Raw genomic sequence first — 19991 nt, 5'->3', positions numbered from 1 at the left:
AATTAATTTTAAAATTCTGTTAAAAAAATACCTGTTAGGCATCTATGAGTTAATGCTTTTGGGGTTTATGTCCTTCCATGTGTCTGAGAATTTTAGAGACAAAAAAAAAGAAAAAAATCCTCACGGTCTAACGAATAAAACTACTTTTTCTCTCTAGGGCAGATCACACTCAAATTCTATCTAGATACAGCCAGTTTAGGCCAATCACTGTCAAGTGCAGACACTTTGTAAAAGTTCACTCTGGATTAATCAAGAACACGCTTCAATTTAACTGTCAGAAGACTACTGTGAATTTACAAAAACTAATCATTAAGAATTGCCTTCAGTACTGAAATCATAAATCTGTAAAGCATTTCAACTGGCAAGTTACAGTATTTAATTTTAATCTTTATGTATGTTCAGTAAACAAACACAAAACCACAACAGGACTAAAAAAAAGGTACATTGAACTTTATATACTGTATTTTACAATAGAAATCTCTCAGAAACCTAATAAACTCACAATTAACAAGGACTTGTGAATTGTAAAATCATACCTCTAGGAATTAGACTTCATCAAACCCTGAACTCCTGTTGTAGGGGATATCCAATATGAAGCATTAAAGCTTCAGAAATTCTCTGAGAGATTATACTTATTCCACAAAGCAAGGTACTAAAACAAATGCAAATGTGACACTTTTCAGTATGATTATCAGTCTTATGAAAATCCATCAATCACCCTCACCAGAGCAACATTTTACAGAATAGGCCAAACACCAAGGAGAATGTGTCCCAACTGATTCAAAATGCAGCTGTTAGAACGTGGTATTATTTTAGTATGATTTTCAATAAGATGCACTAGCAACTGTTGTTTTTTCTTCGCAGATTTTGAATATTTCAGAGGCTGTAAGCATGTCATTTAGATCAAACTGTTACAAAAAAACGCAACAGACTTGTATCCCTCATTATGCATATGCACTGATTTCATGAGACATAGAAACCATCTATGTTTTCAAAGAAGAGTATTCATTTTAGTGCCTAAAAATCATTATTCATACTAATTTAATTTAGTCATATAATAGCTTTGCCTCCTGTCTCCAAATAGGGATCTTTAAAATAATTAATTCCCTTCCCTTGTTTTGCTTGGTAACTAGGACAATCACAAATGAAAAATGGAGGAAGAGCATAGTATTAGTAGGAACAGTGTACCTTGTCATGGATGAGTTATCTGGTTTGGTGGCATGCCTAAATTATTACTTCCAGCTACACATAAAGAATTTTTTGTCCAAAAATTAGTAATTGCATTCAAACTTCAAAAAAAATTGTCCTCAGGCCAACTATGCAATGTTATATCCTTGAACAGTCAAAAGACCCAAAGAAGTCACATATGAAAACTGAAGTTTTTCAAGAATCATCAACAAGTCACATAAAAGAAGAGTGAAATCAAAGTAATAAACTTCCATTTTCTTATATTTATCATCTCAAACACCCATGTTAAAAATAAGCATTTTCCTTTCTCTTTGTTACTGCAAATTATTTACTTCTCAAGCTTTTATCAAGAATATGAGGCAACCTGACTCTATTGCCATCACAGGTTTTTCCAGATCTTGAACTGCAAAATACAATACACACATAAATGTGGTTTAAACTTATTTAAATGAGTGCAGCAAAACTGTAACTTTAAGGAGATAATGAGAAGCAGCTTCAGTTGAGTTTCCCTTGGATTGTTACCCATGTGGCTTGCAGGCAAAGAGCTGTCTGATATGGAAAAATCAGTTGAAGAAGAAGGATGAGTTCCTGCTTCAGGATGCCTGAGATACTGAAATAGGCTAAAAAAAAAACTATTAAAAAAAATCTTCAAAGTCTTTTAAAGTTCTGACAGGCTTGAAAGGGAAATAGAGATCTTTAAAGTGTTTCTTTTAACTCTTTTTGTTTTACAGAATAAATGACTGCCTGGATCTAATTTTAAAAATACAGTTGCTTTTAACATTTAAAGTAAAACACATAATTTGCATCTCTTGATTAGCAAAAATTTTATTAAAATATCAGATTCCCTAAACCAGCTTTGATTTTTAAGCACCATGTATTCTCAACTCAGAAAACATCTCTCAAATCTAAATATTCAAAAGATAATACCAATATAAAAAGAACAAAATAACAATGACCTATCTTCACAAAACAGTCCTAGAATCAACCTGAATATATTGAATCAATTTTGACAACAATTTTAATCATATAACTGCATCTGAAACAGCATTTATTCCACAGTTATTATGTTGGTCGGTTCTATGAGCAATTACAAACAACTTTAATATGGACACCAAGTCACAAACTTTTTAATTGATTAGAAGGTAATTACATCACTAAGTGCTGTTCCTTTAATTAAAACTAATTTTGTTTATGATGAGAGTTAGAAAATTTTCAAAGTTTTCTTCTTTCCCAGTTGAGAGGCTGAACTATATTAAAGTACCCTTTACTTAAAATCAGTTCTGGAAGCTGATCCTTCAGGGTTGTTGTCTGGTACACCACTAGGACTGTTTAATCAAAATATCAGTTAATTCCACAGAACTGTATCACTATGTCCTGTGTTATTGTTCCAGCCTGTGTTATTCAAAGGTACTTCAGTTTTGAAGATGTTTCCAAACTATAAGTGTAAACTTCATTTTATTCTTGTTGGTCCACCTGATAAGTTTAGCAGAAGCTCTTTTAAAAACTGGTACCCTTTCTAAATTATTCTTTCAGTTTACAATATCTAACTTCAGTTGATCTAGATAGGTATCTAATATCTAATTTTATCTAGTTTAATCTGCATTCTGAAGAACTAATATCATAATGTGAACTTGCCACTCTTCCTTCAACCAGGTATCTTTTTAACATTAATATTCAAGCAATTACAAACTCAGCTTATAGCCAGAATCAGATAGGAGAAAGGTACAGATGATCATACCATCTATGTAGCTTTAAAAGGTATGAATTGATGAGTTTAAAGTGTGTTCCTGCTATAAAGAAACAGTACATAGGCATTACTAGATTAGTATTTCAGGTCCTGACCAAATAAAAAGAAAATAAGAGTTATTGGGAAAGGCAGGAGGGTAGGAGGAGCTGGGGAAAGTTTGGGGACCTGAGAAGTCATTTTACAAAACAACACCCTAGTAAAAAGGTAAATGAATTTTAAAAATAGCCTCATGACTATTTGTATATTTCGTTGTCAAAGAAAGACCAGAGACGTTATCTCAACCGTAGACAAATCAGCTGATGCCTTAATTCATTAGTTATGCACACTAGAAGAACAAATTCACAGCTGATACAAATTATTTAGAAAAAGAAGACAACCGAAACAATATTATGTATCTGTATTTCCTGAATGCTGCTTCATTTCACCTCCCTCTCCAAGGAAAAAAAAAAAAACAACAACCCACATTTACAGTATAGTATTAATTATTCTACGGCTTTTAAATCAAGGTAACAAATCTCTTCATAACAGTGATTTAAGGGACAGCCTTTTCACTGAACAGCAGATGTTGGGCTTTCCAAATTTTGTCTCATTTTAAAAGCTAAGCATTCTAAAAATCTAGCAACTTTCTCTAAAGTCTGGAGACTGGAATGCAAATAAGGGGCATGTATCAGTCAGGTTATCATTTTATTCAGGCCAACCTTTCTCTGACAGCTTTATATAGCAATTTAATTTGGCCATCAACTCTCTACTGACCACAAAGCAAGCATAAATCAAACGAACTTGATCAGAGTCATTTTGTCTTCAGCTGGGCAAGTACGCATTGCCTTGCAATGAATTAACACCCTTTTCTGTGTGCTGGACCCAGAAGATGTAAGGCCTTTCCATTTTCCATATGGGCCTTTTAAATTTGTACATGGAAAATTTCACCTCCACAAGTCAAAACACTTGTCCCAGGAATCCATTTCTTACTAAAAATACTGAAGCATATGATAGACTTTACATGATTCACTGGAAACTGTATTTATATTCAAACCATTGGATTTGTTTAGGACCAATCAAACTTAAAGGACTACACGTGTTCCATGGATTGGTAAGAGCAAGCTGCACTAGTAAAATGCATTCAGTTATTTTGATCTAACTTTATTTATCTGCCTACAGTTTTTAAAATGACTTCCTTCTCCTCAAATTCTTTACACATTTTGGAACTGATCCCTCTATCTCCTACTGTGCATGCACAGTGATCTTTCCAGTTCCTCCTGGCAGTAAGTCATATTTCAGCTAAGGAGGTCTTTTTCTGACCTACTATAATGCCTTCATTCAAGAAAAAAAATATTTTTATGAGGAAGAGGGCATCATCTACAAGCTCACAGAATGTAGTTTACTACTTGCTACATTCATTCTGTGGCAAATTTCTTCAGAAAGAATAGCAAAAACTTGTTCACAACTAACCACTACCTTCATAAGCATGCATATTGTCAGTCTAGATGGTTAACTTCAGAATGAGATATCACAAACAAAGAACTTCTTTTAAGTACTTTTTGCTTAACAAGTATTTCAGCTTGTGAGAAAAGAAGTAAGAGTTTGTGAAACTGAGGGTCAGTTATTTCTCATTCTTGAATTTCACATCAGTAAATAAAAAGCTGGTTTAGAAAAAAAATAGATTTCTGCAAAAAAAATCTTTTTTTCTTTTTTGTTTCACAGGGAACATAATGTTTGATGAAAACACATGACAGTACCAAAGACTCCATATCATATCACACATATATCATCAGAATAATAAAGCAATGACAAGGGTTATTATCACTGTTGTGGTTATCACCACATTCACACATTTTCCCACTCCCTTTAATGTGCTTTGGGTGAGCCTAAAGGAAGCATCTCTAATCATAACCAATCAAACCGATCTTAATATCCACAAAGCCTTTACAGGTGGTAGGAAATTAACCTTAGGACAATGGATGGTTTAATACACACAGGACCAGGAACACAAGCAAAGACTGCACACAATTGACTGAAGTTTCAAAAAGGATTAAAAACTCCCATTCTACTGCTGCCTCATATGATTAGTGAAACCACAGAAAAGATGTTGCATTTCTTTGTTGCTCACGAATCTAATTAAACATAATCCCCTTTTTCCCAGACCTCGCATTTAATTAGCACTAGCACAGAATTTCCACTCAACATTCTTATTTCAACAAGCACCTCTTCCAAAAATTTCAGCCACTGCCTTGCTGGGGAAAAAAGATGAAAACACTTTCTATTATGACATACATCCTGCAATTATTTCCCTGTACGGATGTGAGTATTTCATTTTCCTTCTCTCTCATTTTCTCTGTCTCTCTTTCCCTCCTTTCCTGTGACCACCTACACTTACATATTCTGACCTGCCACCCTTCTTTTCTTGTTTGTACATATTGATAACTAAATGTACCTTTACTTCTATGGAAAACTCAACCAAGTACTGAGCCTGGTTGGGACTTTTGGATTGTGTCTACTGCCAACTGAAGTATTTATTGGAAGTATTTCAATAAATATATTAATGGCATATAAGTATTTGCCTCTAATACAACTTAAAAATTCTTTTGAAGTTTTACACAAATTATTTTATCAATATCAAGATTTATATTTAGCCAGACAGACTTGATTTGTGTGCTTGGGGGTAAGTCCTGATACACTGTGGTTTGGAAGAAACAGCAAAGTGCTGAGGCATTTTGGCTTCTGTATTTAATAAACAATAACAACATATTTCTGACCTAAACATAGATTTGGAAAAATAAAGAACTGGCCAAGTTTTTATACACTCAACTAGAAAACAGCATTTACAACACATTTTAAAATAAATGAAATATTTTGTGTTAGATTCCTTCAAAATGGGAAAGTTTGTAACAACAACTCAACAAATACAACATTCTAGAACATAAACAGTTACAGAAGGCACAAAGATATTATACTATGGGATATATTCTTTCAAATACAGTCCAGATGCTCACAAAGGCTTATAGACTCGCATGTCTCAATACACACAATTGTACAAGCCATACATTTTAGAAGTAACTGACATAATGGCAGAAATTTTAAAAGGCTGGAGGAAATCTAAAATGGGAACATGACTCCATTTTAGTCAATCAAATACCTTTTACAAACTGCATCAGGACTAGAACTAACAGAGGTTTGCACATGGAAGTGGTTCCAAGCTGCACCAAGAGAGGTATAGACTGGACAGTAGGAAGCATTTAATTACTGAGAGGGTGGTCAAAGAAAGGAAGAGGCTTCCTAGAGAGGTGATGATGCCTCAGGCCTGCCAGTTTAAGAGGCACTTGGGCAATGCCTTAACAACAACCTAATTTAACTTGGTCAGCCCTGAAGTGGTCTGGCAGTTGGCCCTGATGGTCATCACAGGTCCCTTCAAACTGAAACAGTCTATTCTATTCTATCTCACTCTGCTTCAGAAATATGACTAAGCAAATGAAATGCAAATCATGATGAGATAATCTTTAGTTGTGCAACAGTAAATAATCCTCATCAAAAAAACTGAACCATCTTAAATGTATAATCTAAATAATACATTAAAACTGCAATCATCTGTAATTCTTTCCTGTAGTAAATAGCTGTGACAGCAAGGTGGTCTAATTAGACTTACAAACAGACTAAACAATTCAATCCCAGAACTTCTACAGACATATAACACAAATTGTGAGCAAAGAAAGTAAACCATGTATGCTATTAAATTAAGATTTGCTGCCAAATTAAATTTACTGTGGATAAAAAAAAACAAAGGGAGTTTTAACTGAAACATTCTCTACTTTGTCTGTCAACATTAGTAAGAGGAAATTTATTTACCAGTCATAGGGGTAATCTGTTTGAAAGCTTGAACTGCATTTCTCAGATGCAGTTTAAAACCCTGCCAGAGCCAGTGACTATTTTCTGAGTATGCCAGGTAGGATTTAGTAATGAAATACTGAGAATTCAATTGATATAACAATGATTAGGCTGCAGTAGGAAAAGAATCACGAAACAGAGAATAGTATCACTTAGAACAGCAGAGGCAAGTATGCAGATGTATCCTACTGAAAAGCAAAATCAATTTTCGTATCAGGAAACGTCTTTTTGTCCTGTGTGACTAAATGGACAACCATTTGGACTTTCCCTAAATTAGAAAATGGCGTTACTGTGGTCTTGAGTGAAGGAAGCTGAAATATCTCTCTCAGCTCCTTCTTGTTAAGCTAGCAAAACTTCCCAAAAAAATGGACTGAAATTAAATTTCATAGATCAATGTCATTAGTAACCACTTCAGGAAACATGAAGAAAAGAGAGAGCAAGCAGGAAACACAGGCAGGGAAACAGCAGGAGTTGATTTTTCTCCACAGTCTAACCAAGTCCAAGAGCCTCCTTACAGCAAAAAATTTCCAAATATATATTCAATATGTGTTTTTTTTATGTTATGCATCTTTTTCACAATTTTCTTTGAAACAGAAGAGATCTTGACAAAAGTATGAACTAAAACTTTAGCCAAAAGCCTAAACATTGGAAAGTAGCAAAACTGTTCATTCACTTCTGACAAAATACTGGAACTTATCACAGAAGTTCAAGACAAATAATCCTCCCCAGGCATTTCAGCAGACTACAAAGGCTATTTTAATATAAGAAATAAATCCAAAACATCCACAAAAGTCTGAAAAAGCATGATGTAACATAGACAGAAGCAAATCTAAGTTTGGTTTTGTTTTGGGATTTTTTTTCTGCTATGCTAAAGGAAGAATCTATAACTAAAGCAGGGTGTGTAACATCCTAGTAAACTTTTCTCTCAGAACAAAACCAGAGGAAAATAGTGTTAGAAGGATGGACACTTCCTATAAAATATAAATCTACTAATGGTACACATGTGAGCTTTGTTATAGCTTTGTGAAATACACATAGATCCAAACCAGAGGACATCAACTTGAAATTTGATCTTATTTTTACAGCTTGTATATCAGAGACAAGAACACATGATTGTATTCAGTTAGATAATTTTTTAATTATTTTTTTTTTGTAAATGTATAGGTCTTCAGTGACTTCTAACTTATTCAGTGAGGAGTTCCACATATTGGTCACTGAAGACCACCTGTACATTGCATGTGTATTTCTGTATTCTTCAAATCAGTAGCCACCGAGTATAAACTGACTCCAGTATCCAAATTATTTTAGTTACCCAAAACAACACAAACCTTTTTTCTTTCTTGAAGAAAGAACTTCTTACTGTCTGGCAGTATACATAAGACATTTTAGAGGACACTCTACATCCGGGTGGAATTGGTATTCAGTATTCACAATAGTGATGAAAACAATAAATGTTGTGATAAATCAGGGGTTTTTTTTCTGTAGAACCACAGCCCTTAGGCAACAGAACTGCCCTGCAATCCAGCAAAGCAAACTGCCCCTACAGGGCAGGGAACAGTGCAACAAAAGGGGACACTCAGTATGTAGCTACCACACTTTGCTAATGACAAATATTTTCGTCACAATAAAATCATCATCTGCTGCTTTGGGAGACACAGTCCATGCACCCCTTTTGTGCCGATGACATTAACATCATGTAGTTTACTATTCTAGGTATAAAGAAAAGTTTAGGGAAGTAGGAAACAGTGGGGAAAAATATGGTTCAGAATTCCAGGTCAATTTTTTTGTTCCCAGTTTGGTCATCAGCTGTTGATGACCTGTGAGGGAAGTCGTGTCACCATGTATCAGAAACAGATTGAATTTTAGAAAATTTGAAATTGCTTATCTGTTCCATAGAAACACGTTGAAAACTGACATATTTTCCTAGGAAACAGTTAAATGGCTTCACCAGAAGAAGGCACTGTTAAATATGCACATATGTACATAAACCCCCTTACCTTCCCCAGGACTGACTGCAGATGGTAGACTGGTCCAGTCTAGTGTCCAGCTGGGGCATGGATGCGGAGAAAACTTTGCTTCAATTCCATTTTCCTACATGAAAGTAGGAAAAAAATAAGTTAAGACCCTGAACCTTTATCACTGAAGTTGGTATCAATTCACACTGAATTTAATAGCATCAGATCAACAACAACACCTTCAGCCTAACTGAAACTAAACAGACAGATGACTCCACATTACATGAGATTCAAATTACGTATTTCTCTCATTTTCACATGAAAGCCCGGTTAATTTTTTTAGGAAATGCTGTCAACCTGTATGCAAAAAGTACTGAGAGTTATGGAACACGATGGACAGTTTTCTTTAACAAAACTAATTAGAGTTCCCAGATGTTCAAAGTTCTAACAAATAGCAAAAAAAACCAGAAAGGGTTGAATAATGAAGCCAAACATAAAAGCAACATGTTTTTTTCCTCATCCTTTACATAAATATCTTTAAAAGATGAATACAATATGGAAATTCAAACAAAAAGTTACTTTGATTATTCTGAATTATTGACAGGGCTCCTATCTTTGCTCAATTCCTGAATTGGTCAAATATCAAAAGTGGCAGAAAAAGAAAAAACAATTCTAAGTAAATTCATACCAGATATAAGAAAAGCAAGACGTATTAAACTGTTCAAGGCTGTCAGAATTAGCTTCTACAATGCCAATAAAATTTTACTTACTACAAATCAAGCAGAATATTGCTACTGAAAATAAGTCATTAAAAAGCTTAAATTACCATTAACTTAGTCATAGTTGGCCTTGGACCACCTATAAAATGACTGTCTTCACTCTCCTCTTCTAACTCATCAGGAACTGAAGAGAAGTCCTGTGCCTCTTCCTCTGGAGCAGACATCAACTCTGGAAGTTGGAGAAGCTCCATATTGCATTTGCCAGCAGCTTTCTTTACTCCAGGCACTTCTTGAACTCTTCGATACCAACTGGATATCAGAGGCAAATTTGCCAGGTTTCTGCCTTGTTTCTTGCTGGAAACCTAGAAAAATAAAATGGGAAGGTTACTTGCTACTGCAAATTTCTTCCTACAAGCCATCAGAATGCATGAACTACGGAAGTGAGCTCAGCTCCGTGCCAAGCACGTGTATTTACAGCATGATGGTAACACAACTGCAGGTGGAATTGCCAGTTGGCCATTTAGACTTTACCTGCAATCCCTGTCTGCTTAACAGGATGAAAAGATTTACGTGACCAATGTTAATCATAATTTCAATCAGTAACAAAAAAAGCTCAATTTAAATAATCTTCTTAACTATGTGCCATTTCCCAACACAAGAATGATTCGTTTTGGTTGGTAGTCAGAGAAGTAATTTGCCATGTGCAGTAATTTGCCATGAATACTGAATTCCAAGCAAGACCATCTGAATGTTGCTCTTTCCTACAAGTAGCCTGCAGTTCTTAAAAGTTCATCCACCAACAGCTATTTTGCTGGGAACTGGAGGCTTGAAATACCTTACACTGTGGGGCAACAGCAAAACAGAAACAGGCATACATTATCCCTCTTCTTTACTGAAGTCTTTGCACTACATCTGCGACTTTTTCTAGTCGTAGTGAATCAAATTTTTCCTTTTTTTAAAGTCCTGTATTTATTCAGACTTCTTTTACAATCTTAATTACGTATTTTTGTACAACAATGGTAACTAGTATATTTCTTTTCCGAATTAAGTGTATTTGATTATGAGTTGATGTGGCCTTCAAGAGAAATTAGAATTTAAGTGCAAAAAATAAAATAAAAAATTTCTTTAGTAAGAATACATTGCACATCTTAAAAAAATTACACCAAATAACACTTTACATTAAAGTCTAGTTACTTTTAAAAAGGATGCATTTGGTGAAATTAAATAATTTTCTTTAGATTCCCAAATGTTTCAAAACAATGAAGATCGTACTCTTAACAGGAGAGGTTGTGAAGTCTCCATCCTTAGAAACACACCCAAAATATTACTGGACATGATCCTGGACAACCGGATCCAGCTGACCCTTCTTTAAGCAGGGGGGTTAGACAAGCTGAGCTCCAGAGGTGCCCTCCAACTCCAGTTATTCCAGCCTGAACTACTACCCTGTGATGCTGTGCCCACTTTAAACAGAACATTAAAAATCATGATTACAGGAAAAGGCAGAAAAGGCCATGCAAACACAGCATTCCTCCACTTATCTGTCCACAGCATGGAAACAGAAACTGGTAAAGAACACTTGAAATGACAGAAATTTCAAGCAGCTCTCTTGTGTGCTGTGTTTATAATATGTTCAGGGTAATCATAAATAATTAGCAATAGCCAAAGGAGCAAAAGAAGGATGAACTATGTGATTTTAGTATCTAATTTAATACTCCAATAGTAACATAGGCAAAGATACATTAATTCAGTTAAGGAAGAAGTCTTTTGGAAAGCAATTCTAAGAGGCATTGTTACACTTGTTATCGAGTGTTCTAAATTGTTTTTTAAAAACTGAATAGTCATTTCTCCCAGATGAGGAACTGAGCTTCTGTTGCACTTCTGTTAATTTTCAGCAGTTACAACTAATAGAAAGTGTAACAAAGCTAACCTCAGAAAGATAACTGCAATGGAATGAGGTAATGGAAAACAACTCTTCAGCTTCATTATCTTACTTTTGGTAATTATAATTACAATCACCTAGTCAGGTCTCCTCACACTTAGAGTGTGTTACTTTCCAGACACATACTCACTGAAGACTTCATTATTATTCACACCCTTAAATCAAAGTGGAAATGCAACTATAGTGATTTTTTAAAACACAATCCAGGAAGTCCAGTTATACAAGTGACAAAAAACACTTGAATATGGAATTAAACTCTGGCACTTCCATCAACAAGAACAGTTTCAACTCACTGCTCGCAAGAAGCTTTCAGATGCAAGTTATTCAATTTCAATGATAACTGTAGGAATCAAGGTATAATTTCTTTAAAAAATGATCACTTATCAGAGAAGAGAAATACAGTAACATTACCTGAGAGCTCTTAGAATTCAGGTAAAAATGAAACTGAAAGCCAGGTTTTTAGGGCAATCCTTAGTGTGAGCTACACAAGCGTATTATAAAATATATAGTTCATCATCTGCAGACCAGGGATCAAGGGTCACACAATGTGAGTAAATAAATACATCATTCTCAGCTGCTCACAGTACATCTACAGAACAATTTCAATTGCATTGCTGAAATCAATTAAGCATCTGATCCAAGAATCGTCTCATGCCCAGCACCAGTAAATCAAAAAATTACTATAAAAAGTTACGCTCTTCTTATTTAAAAAGGCCTTGGAAAACAAAGACTGAAATACTTTAAAGATTTTTAAATAGTAGGAAAGCATTTTGTCTTAATATTTTTGTTTAGTATCATCTATACAGAACTTGCCGTTCATCTTCAGTTATGGGATTCACAAAACAAACAAAGCAGATGTGAATTAAAAACCATTTCTGTAAAATAATTCATCACCTTAATTCAGAGGTAGCCGTATTAACCTGCTTCTAGACTCCAATATTGCTATCATCAATCCACTGAGGATTATGATACTGGTTAAAGAAGTTATAAAGTGGACATCTGTCACATTATTAATATTTGATAGTCCCTATCTTGATTTTAGATTGTTTCTCTCAATCTGACTAGCAGCATCTTCTCCAGGAATTCCCTTTGCTTTCAAACACCCTAAGGCAAATCTGGCAAAGCAACTTGCAAAATCGGGATGCCAATACCAACCTCACTCAGAGCTCTTCCTGGCAAGAGACACCAGCTTAGCTATAAATGTCACAGGGTAAGTGCAGGAATGCTGGTAGCAGGCAAATTCACTGTATCATTTTATTGTAATGGGAAATAAAGACACAGTCGTTTCCTTCAATCTGTCCTGTGTGTACATCCTTATAAAACTAAGTACATAGATTGTGCTGAGCAAGACTCTTGCACAGTCTTGCCACAGAAGTTTTTCCCACTGTAGGACCAGTTTTGAAGTTGAGCTCAAGCCACTTATACCAGGATTCTAAAATTACTATTTTCTGGGCAACTTGGTACCAAAATATTTCAACATAATATTTTAACAGTTAACAGTGTTTACGAAGTATTTATATGCTATGTATTTAATAGTAATTTTAATGATCTCACCAATCCCTGGTTTTTGTGTTTGTACAAAAACAAAGACGTATCTTCTGGTTTGGGTTGAGGTCACATTATAAACGCCAAAATATGTTTTAAAATAACATATTTTACAACTTTCAAATTCTTAAAAAAACATACATACGCACTAGTTAATATCTGCAGAATCTGTCATCTTACCAAGAACTGATGGATGCATGGAAAAAGCACTATATCTGCCACAGTAAAATAAAGTCCTTCTGCAAAGATGTGGTCCAAAAGTGGAAGGTCAGAGGTTTTTGTTCTCCTGATGTGGGAGGCCTCTCTGTTGACTGCATCTGATGCTTCCTGGACAAGTAGCTTGGAGAAAGCTACACTCAGTTCCAAACTTGGGGATGGATGCTCATGCACTTCCCCTGCTTTTAATTCCTTTGTTGCTGCTTCACCAAGTACAGGCACTGCAGCCTTGGCACCTGCCTTCTGCTGTTGAAGTTTTTGCCTACGAATTTTGTCGTCGTTATGCACTCGGACAGGTTCTCCAAGCTTCCTTTCAAACTGTAAAATGTCAGGAGGAATAGCCTGACAGTGCTCAGGAGGTGCCGTCAAAAACCTTTCCACAGCCAGAGGAATGCTGATCTCACAAAGTCTGGTCCACTGGCTAACCTGTCAAATAAAGTTATGGAATTAATATCTCTACAGAAAGGGAAACAAAACCCAGGATACATTATGGTTCACTTTAAGCAAAGAAATTCCACCTTTCTTTGTGAATCTTGGAAACTCAGATATTCTCTATTACTTTTGTTACAGTAGAATTAGAAAGCTAAACCTTATATATAACAGAATGAACAGTTATCTAGTATAGTATATTTTTATTCCCTATTATTGACATAATATTAGGGTGGCTGCATAACTCATGACAAGCAAAGCTGTGATCAATTTCTGTATATCGTCTCTACCAAATGGTGGTGATAAGACCCGAATACACCAAACAGATTTTAAGCACATTTATTTTCAGAAATGCATTATATTATTAGTGGGCTTTTAACATGCAACATCAAAAAAACTTTTGTCTAACTGAACAGCACTTTTAAAAAAAGCATTTATTTTTTTCACGCTCTTATCCTGGTTCTCTTTCTCTCATTACCCGTACTTGAAGGTTTTACAACTTTTAAACTCCTGTCTTTTCTCATTCATTTCACTCACTTTGCAGGCCTCTGAAATACTGAATGAAGCTCTCCAGCAGTTCCAAGAGATTAGAGAGGTTTCTGGAGGATGTCAGGGACACCTTCTTTACACCAGCACCATGTGCACTAACACAGAATGCTCCTACAGATCAGCTACACACCAACAGGGATGAACAGGACTGGAGGCACAGTAATCAGTGGCAAGCATGGGCGTAGCAATCATGACAGGGTGGAGCTCAGCTTCCTGAGAGCAGTGAGGAAGGCAAGTCTAGACGATGAGCTGCCAGAGGAGTAAACTGCTATGTGATAAATAGACTGAAATCTCAACTCAAAGGGTAGTGTTGGTTAGCGAGGATAAGCTAAACATAAGCCAGCAGTGCACCCTGGCAGTGAAGGCTAACAGTGTTATGGTGCTCTTGAAATCAAAATTTAAAATAAATTAGATATTTCTTAGTTTACTTCAAACTTTAGAACTCATTTATACTGCTATTCATGAAACAGAGATCTGTCATTTTTTGAATTTTAAGGGGTTTTTTGTGCGGCTAAGTAGACTCTTCAAAAATAATTATTTTTCATCTGTATGCCAAAGTTCAGGTACTTCTCCATTGAGGAAATTTCATTTTCTAAGCAAATTAAATTTCTCACTAAAAGAACTTAGATTACATCAAAAGTAAGAATCTACTTCGGAGTATTTAATGCTAATAAAGAAACATCTTAATGTATCTAAGAGAAAGAAAGGCACTTACTTCAGCACAGGCTTTTAAGCAAGTCTTCTTAAAGCCCAAGAGTTCCAAAACATCCTTTTTAGATGGATCTGCCTCGTACGTTTTTTGTATTATATGTCTTAAGACAACAGAAAGCCCAGCTCGGCAGAATTTGCCATCTTTCACAAGAACTGCAGGTAAACTGCAGCTCTGCACAACCTCTGGAAGCTGACACCTGGAGATTAAATGGACCTCGAGATCACCAGGGAGGTTTTTTGTCACACACTGATCACCCACATCTTCGCCAGTCGGCACTAAGAAAATTTTAAATAATTTGCAGTCACAGTAGGATAGCAAAAACAGGGAGATAGATGTATGAAGAGGAAAGATACTGTCTCTGTACTGATGAGAAAAAGCCAAATATAAATGTTCTTCAGTGATGCAATCTTTCATCTTCCTCCTGAGCTGAAGTTCCTGAAATAGAAATCAGAGCACGACATTCATAAAAGAAAACAGAATTTAGAACAAAAAAAGTTTTAAAACACTGGTTCTTTCATTATCTGCTGCAACTGATTTTAACATAAGACACTACTACAGATGTCCTGCCTGTGTGTTTGGACTGCAGGCCCTTTTTGAGAGAAAAGAACAGCTTCATGTATACATAGTCTCTTCACACACAGATCATGGATAGGAAAATGACTTGTGTACTTTTTCTTTTTCCTTTTTAGCATATTTCTGACATCAAACAAAACCAAAAGAAAATGTTTTCTTTTCAATTTTTAGGTGCATAAGCATTTTGTAGCAAGGGTTTTTGGTTGGGTTTTTTTTTACTGCTAAAAGGCATTTATGGAGGGTATTTAGGCCATGGGAAATAATATTGGTTTCTGTATTAACAATAAATCTAGAGCCTGGGGAGATAATAACTGAAGGACACATAGGAAAATAAACATTCCTTTCACAAATGCTACATGAGCACCTCAAACACCCAGCTACTTTAAGCAGTTGAATACAACGGTAGCATCACTGAAATTAATATCCTCTCCATATATTAAAAGCTAAAATTATTTTTTTCTCATAGTGGGTGGGAAAGAATACATTTTTCCTGTTACAATTTTCCATAATGGCTTAACATAAAGCACTGATGCAATAATTTTTATGCTCCATCCTCGGTGGAATTGCCCATTAACCTACAAAACACAGCTTGCATTGAAAAGCCTTGGACACTAGATGGGGCTCTTACAGCAAGCGTTAAAGACGACAGCTCTAGCGCAGTAAGAGAAAGAAATTTAAATGTTGCTAAGGAAGGCCAGAACGTTTTTTATAAACATATATATAAAGCACCAGTGACACTGGAACAACACGAGTCTTTCAAATAGCTGTCTGGATTAACAAGGTCTTTGTGCAGATACATGAATATGATGGAATTATTTAAAAAGCAAAAAAAGGTTTTCATTTGATGTATCCTGATTATTTGATTATTTTTTCTTCATATAGACATGTACATCAAATTTACTACTTCCTATTATGTATCACGGGGCCAAACCAACTGCCTAAAAGAAGGCAGTGGAAGAATAAAACCACATCCACCCGACACTAAGATCATACTAATGACTGTTGTAGCAAAGTATTTTTAAACCATTACATGACATGCTATTGTCTCAGAAGAACAGTGGCTCTACTATGAGTACTGTTGCTTTTCTTTAATTAATACACCTGCCACACAGAGAACAGGACAACACATAATGAAATACCTACTTTCCCAGAAGCTATTTTAGTTGGATAAATCTTGACAGCGTGTAATTTAAGACAGACTCAATACTGTAAGTACAGCTCTGTGGCAGAAATCACACAGTGAAGGCACTGCTAAGCAGGCAAGTGAAGAAGAGCTAGTCTTACCTGTTAAACCCATAGTGACCAGCACTTAAACTCCTATTCTCAACTACAGTACTACTTTCAATATTAAACAGTACCCTCCTATGCATTTGGGTTATTATTTTTATTTTTCATGGGAACTCAAGGAGCACACAAGCCCATCTTTTCCTGGCCACTCTGACACACACATACATCTTACTAATCACTTCACTGATTATTTTTTTTTCTTGTTGTTGACCTTACTGGACACAACCAGTTCTTTTGGTGATTATCACACTATACAGAACTGACAAATACTTCGGTAAATTCTGATGAGGTTTCTATTTCCAAGGTATACTATTCTATGGTTTCCAGCTATTAATAACCTCTTCTTACAAATTATTCCACATCCATCATTCAGGACTGTCCAAGTAAAACATTAATCTTTTCACGACACAGGAACTCTCAACAGGTACACTGACCCTTGCCCACTTTCATCCAGAGTAGCAGCTCTGAAGCACTGCAGTTTCACCACAAAGGGTTATGTGTCATTAGACTAAAAGTAAAACAGAAGTGTTTAGAAGATGCCCAAGTAGAGGTACTACTAATCAGACTACTGCTTGAAAACTGGTAGACGAAAGGGCCATTTTCTTGTTGACCTCAATGTGAATTCTCCTCCAACCTGTTGAACAAAATTACTTCTAGCCAGTAGCAATGAGTAACAGAACAGACAGCAGCTGGCAGACAGTCCCAGAGACAGTAACTTACTGGAAAGAATGAATTGTTGGTCATTGGCCTGCTTTGTATTCAAGCCAGTAAACACAGCTGATGCTATCCTATTAATCAACTGTATTGTTTCAGTTTAAAATACTTCTGGTCAAATTAAACCACTCTCATCCTCAGGTAGTACAACTCTCAAAAGTCATGCAAACCATGTAAACCAATATTAGGATCTTGCTGAAGCAGGGATGTAGTCCAAAACCATCCACTCCATTCTTTTTACAGGGTTAGAAAATGGGAATATGAATGCAGGCTTGTACAGGCAATCAGATTTCTCTCAGCTAAAGGCCCTGATCCTGCAAGTTCTCATGGTGCCTGACCCGAAGGTGTGTTTGCAATATACTGTTCCACTATTTTAAAATATAGTCCTAAATTCTTCTCATACACTACACTATTATATTTTTAATTCCCAAAGCCCCAAAGAACAGGAAATGGCAACTACAGGGATGTTTAAAGTTACATACTTTTCAGACCAGGAGAACAAACTTTAAAAGGAAAGGAGAGCAAGCTTTGGAAAACCCCACTCTGCTGAGCTTTTCAACATCAGTAGAGCCAATACTTTAATTAATTAATACTTTAATTTCCATAAGAACTTTAAAAAGTAATTTTAACAAAATGGGCTTCTGTCATGACCTCCTTACGTATTTCATTAGAATAGCAAAGCATTCAGTCTGTATTTATTTGTATTGCTGGTTATTGTAAAAGCCTCCGTGTCCCTTCATCACAACGGTAACTGCAAGTCTCCCAAAAAACCTTGCAAGGTGCAAGTTTCCTGTGTTACCATTACACATTTGAAAAAATAGAAGCACAAAGAGAATTTTTAGTTTACTGTCACACAGGAAGTCTGTCCTAGAGAAAGTCTAAAAACCAGACATTTTTCTTAAAGGATTTGTTATTTGGCTGGTTGTGAGATTTTGGGATTTTTTTAAGGCCAGTCTATGACAATGAAAATTACAATCAGGTTAATTTTGTTCTCAAGTCTCTCACAGAAGAGAAACTAAATTAATCTGTCCAGGATTTCTGTCTATAAGTGACTTTACCTGTGTTTCCATATTATTTCTTGTGAGAAGATAAGGCCGCCTTGAACTGTCACCTCAACCAAACTGTACAGCCGTACACTGCCATATCCTACCCCCTCACATCTTTTACTTCAGAGAATTCCTCCTAATATCTCGTCTCTAAGCACTGACATTTATAAAGTTGTTCCCTATACTTTTTGTTCCCAAGACAGGTGTTTTTCCACAGTGTTTTGGCTCTGTAGAGTCTACCTTCCTTGTGAATTTATGTACAGCCTTTCGTCTCAACAGCCTGCCTGGCTGCCTGTTCTCACTTAAGTGTTTTCACAGAACTGCTACCCTTCCATTAAATGTGATACGTTGATTAATCCCTTGGCAGCTCACTAAGACAAAAACAGGCACAAGCATACACAATAAAACAAAACATGCAACACAGAACTGACAAAAACCTAACACGACATTGCACTATTTGCTCACAGCATTTTTCCCAGCACTTTTTTTCTGTAATCAGACAATAAATTCTGTGGGAAGAGGTGGCTTTTTATTCTACTGGCCTTATTTACAATGGTCACTATTTGAAAGAGAGGAAATGAGAAGCAATGACCAATACAGGATTTGAACCATAATGCAATATAAATGCATTAGATAAATGTTGTCTACCTTTGGTATAAAAGTCACCGTGGCTATAAAACAATAAACATTACATAAGTATAATGTTGACTAACTGTACTGGGTTTTACCACTTTCTCTTCCCTTTCAACATGCACTAAACGACAGATTACTTAGGTTCACTCAGCTGCCATGTTAACAATGTAATAAAATCACTGCGTTTCCCGTGAAAATGAAAACCTAAAAAATTCAAAATTAATAAATAAGTACATAAGCATCCTCTTCCTTTCAGTTTGAATGAAATTCATTCCTTTCAGAATGAAAGACATCATTCATTTGATGATTACTACAGGGCAACACAGAACTTCTGCTACAACAGATGCATTAAGGCTTCAGAAACGTCCAGTATAATGTTATTTAAAAACGCAGCCAATATTTAACTTAGTGCAAAGCAATATGTGTGCCTTAAGGCACATAACTTTGGAGGATGGAGATACATTTCTATCCAGACGACCCATTCGCTGTATGAGTCCAGGGCCACCACTGCACCCTCGAGGGAGCCCAGAAGCTTTCCATGAAGAGCTTCGGACAGGTCTACCGATAAAGTGGAAGCTGCGGACGGTTCAGGAAGACAGGACACAGGTCACGGAGACTAGGACCAGAACTCAGGGAGGCAGCGCGCTGGAACTCGGCTGTGGCAGCGAACAACACCGCCGGGAGAGACCTCCCTCACCCACCCGCTCCGCTAAACCTCCGCTCCCAGCTCCTCTCAGCGCTCTGCCTCCCCGCCAAAACCGGGCCCGTTGATTCCACTCCGACCCCTTCCCCCCTCGTTTCGGTCTGTTGTTCCTTACCCGGCCCGGCCCGGCTCCGCCTTCTCCTGCCCCGGCCCCGCG

At 36.2% G+C, this 19991-nt stretch overlaps 1 protein-coding gene across 3 annotated transcripts in view; it reads right to left on the bottom strand.

The window, feature by feature from the left end:
- The window catches only part of GSTCD (glutathione S-transferase C-terminal domain containing), a 57017-nt gene extending 37063 nt beyond the window's left edge, over positions 1-19954 (bottom strand). The window contains exons 1-5 of one of the 3 annotated variants that reach the window (XM_027890486.1): positions 19950-19954; positions 14882-15313; positions 13153-13614; positions 9596-9850; positions 8812-8905 (exon numbers count right to left, since the gene is read on the bottom strand). In XM_027890486.1, coding sequence (XP_027746287.1) covers positions 8812-8905; positions 9596-9850; positions 13153-13614; positions 14882-15292 — 1222 coding nt within the window. In that variant the 5' untranslated portion in view covers positions 15293-15313; positions 19950-19954. Of the gene's footprint in view, positions 1-8811; positions 8906-9595; positions 9851-13152; positions 13615-14881; positions 15314-16594; positions 17302-18510; positions 19259-19949 lie in introns of those variants that run through there. The other 2 variants (XM_027890485.1, XM_027890487.1) reach the window with 2 other exon arrangements.
- Positions 19955-19991: the final 37 nt, after the last annotated feature.

This window comes from Empidonax traillii, unplaced genomic scaffold (genome assembly GCF_003031625.1).
Source record: "Empidonax traillii isolate 1590-97213 ecotype Southwest subspecies unplaced genomic scaffold, ASM303162v1 scaffold290:size645333, whole genome shotgun sequence".
Taxonomy (NCBI): domain Eukaryota; kingdom Metazoa; phylum Chordata; class Aves; order Passeriformes; family Tyrannidae; genus Empidonax; species Empidonax traillii.
The sequence above is the reverse complement of the archived record's forward strand: the minus strand, read 5'-3'. Positions and strand labels throughout refer to the sequence as shown.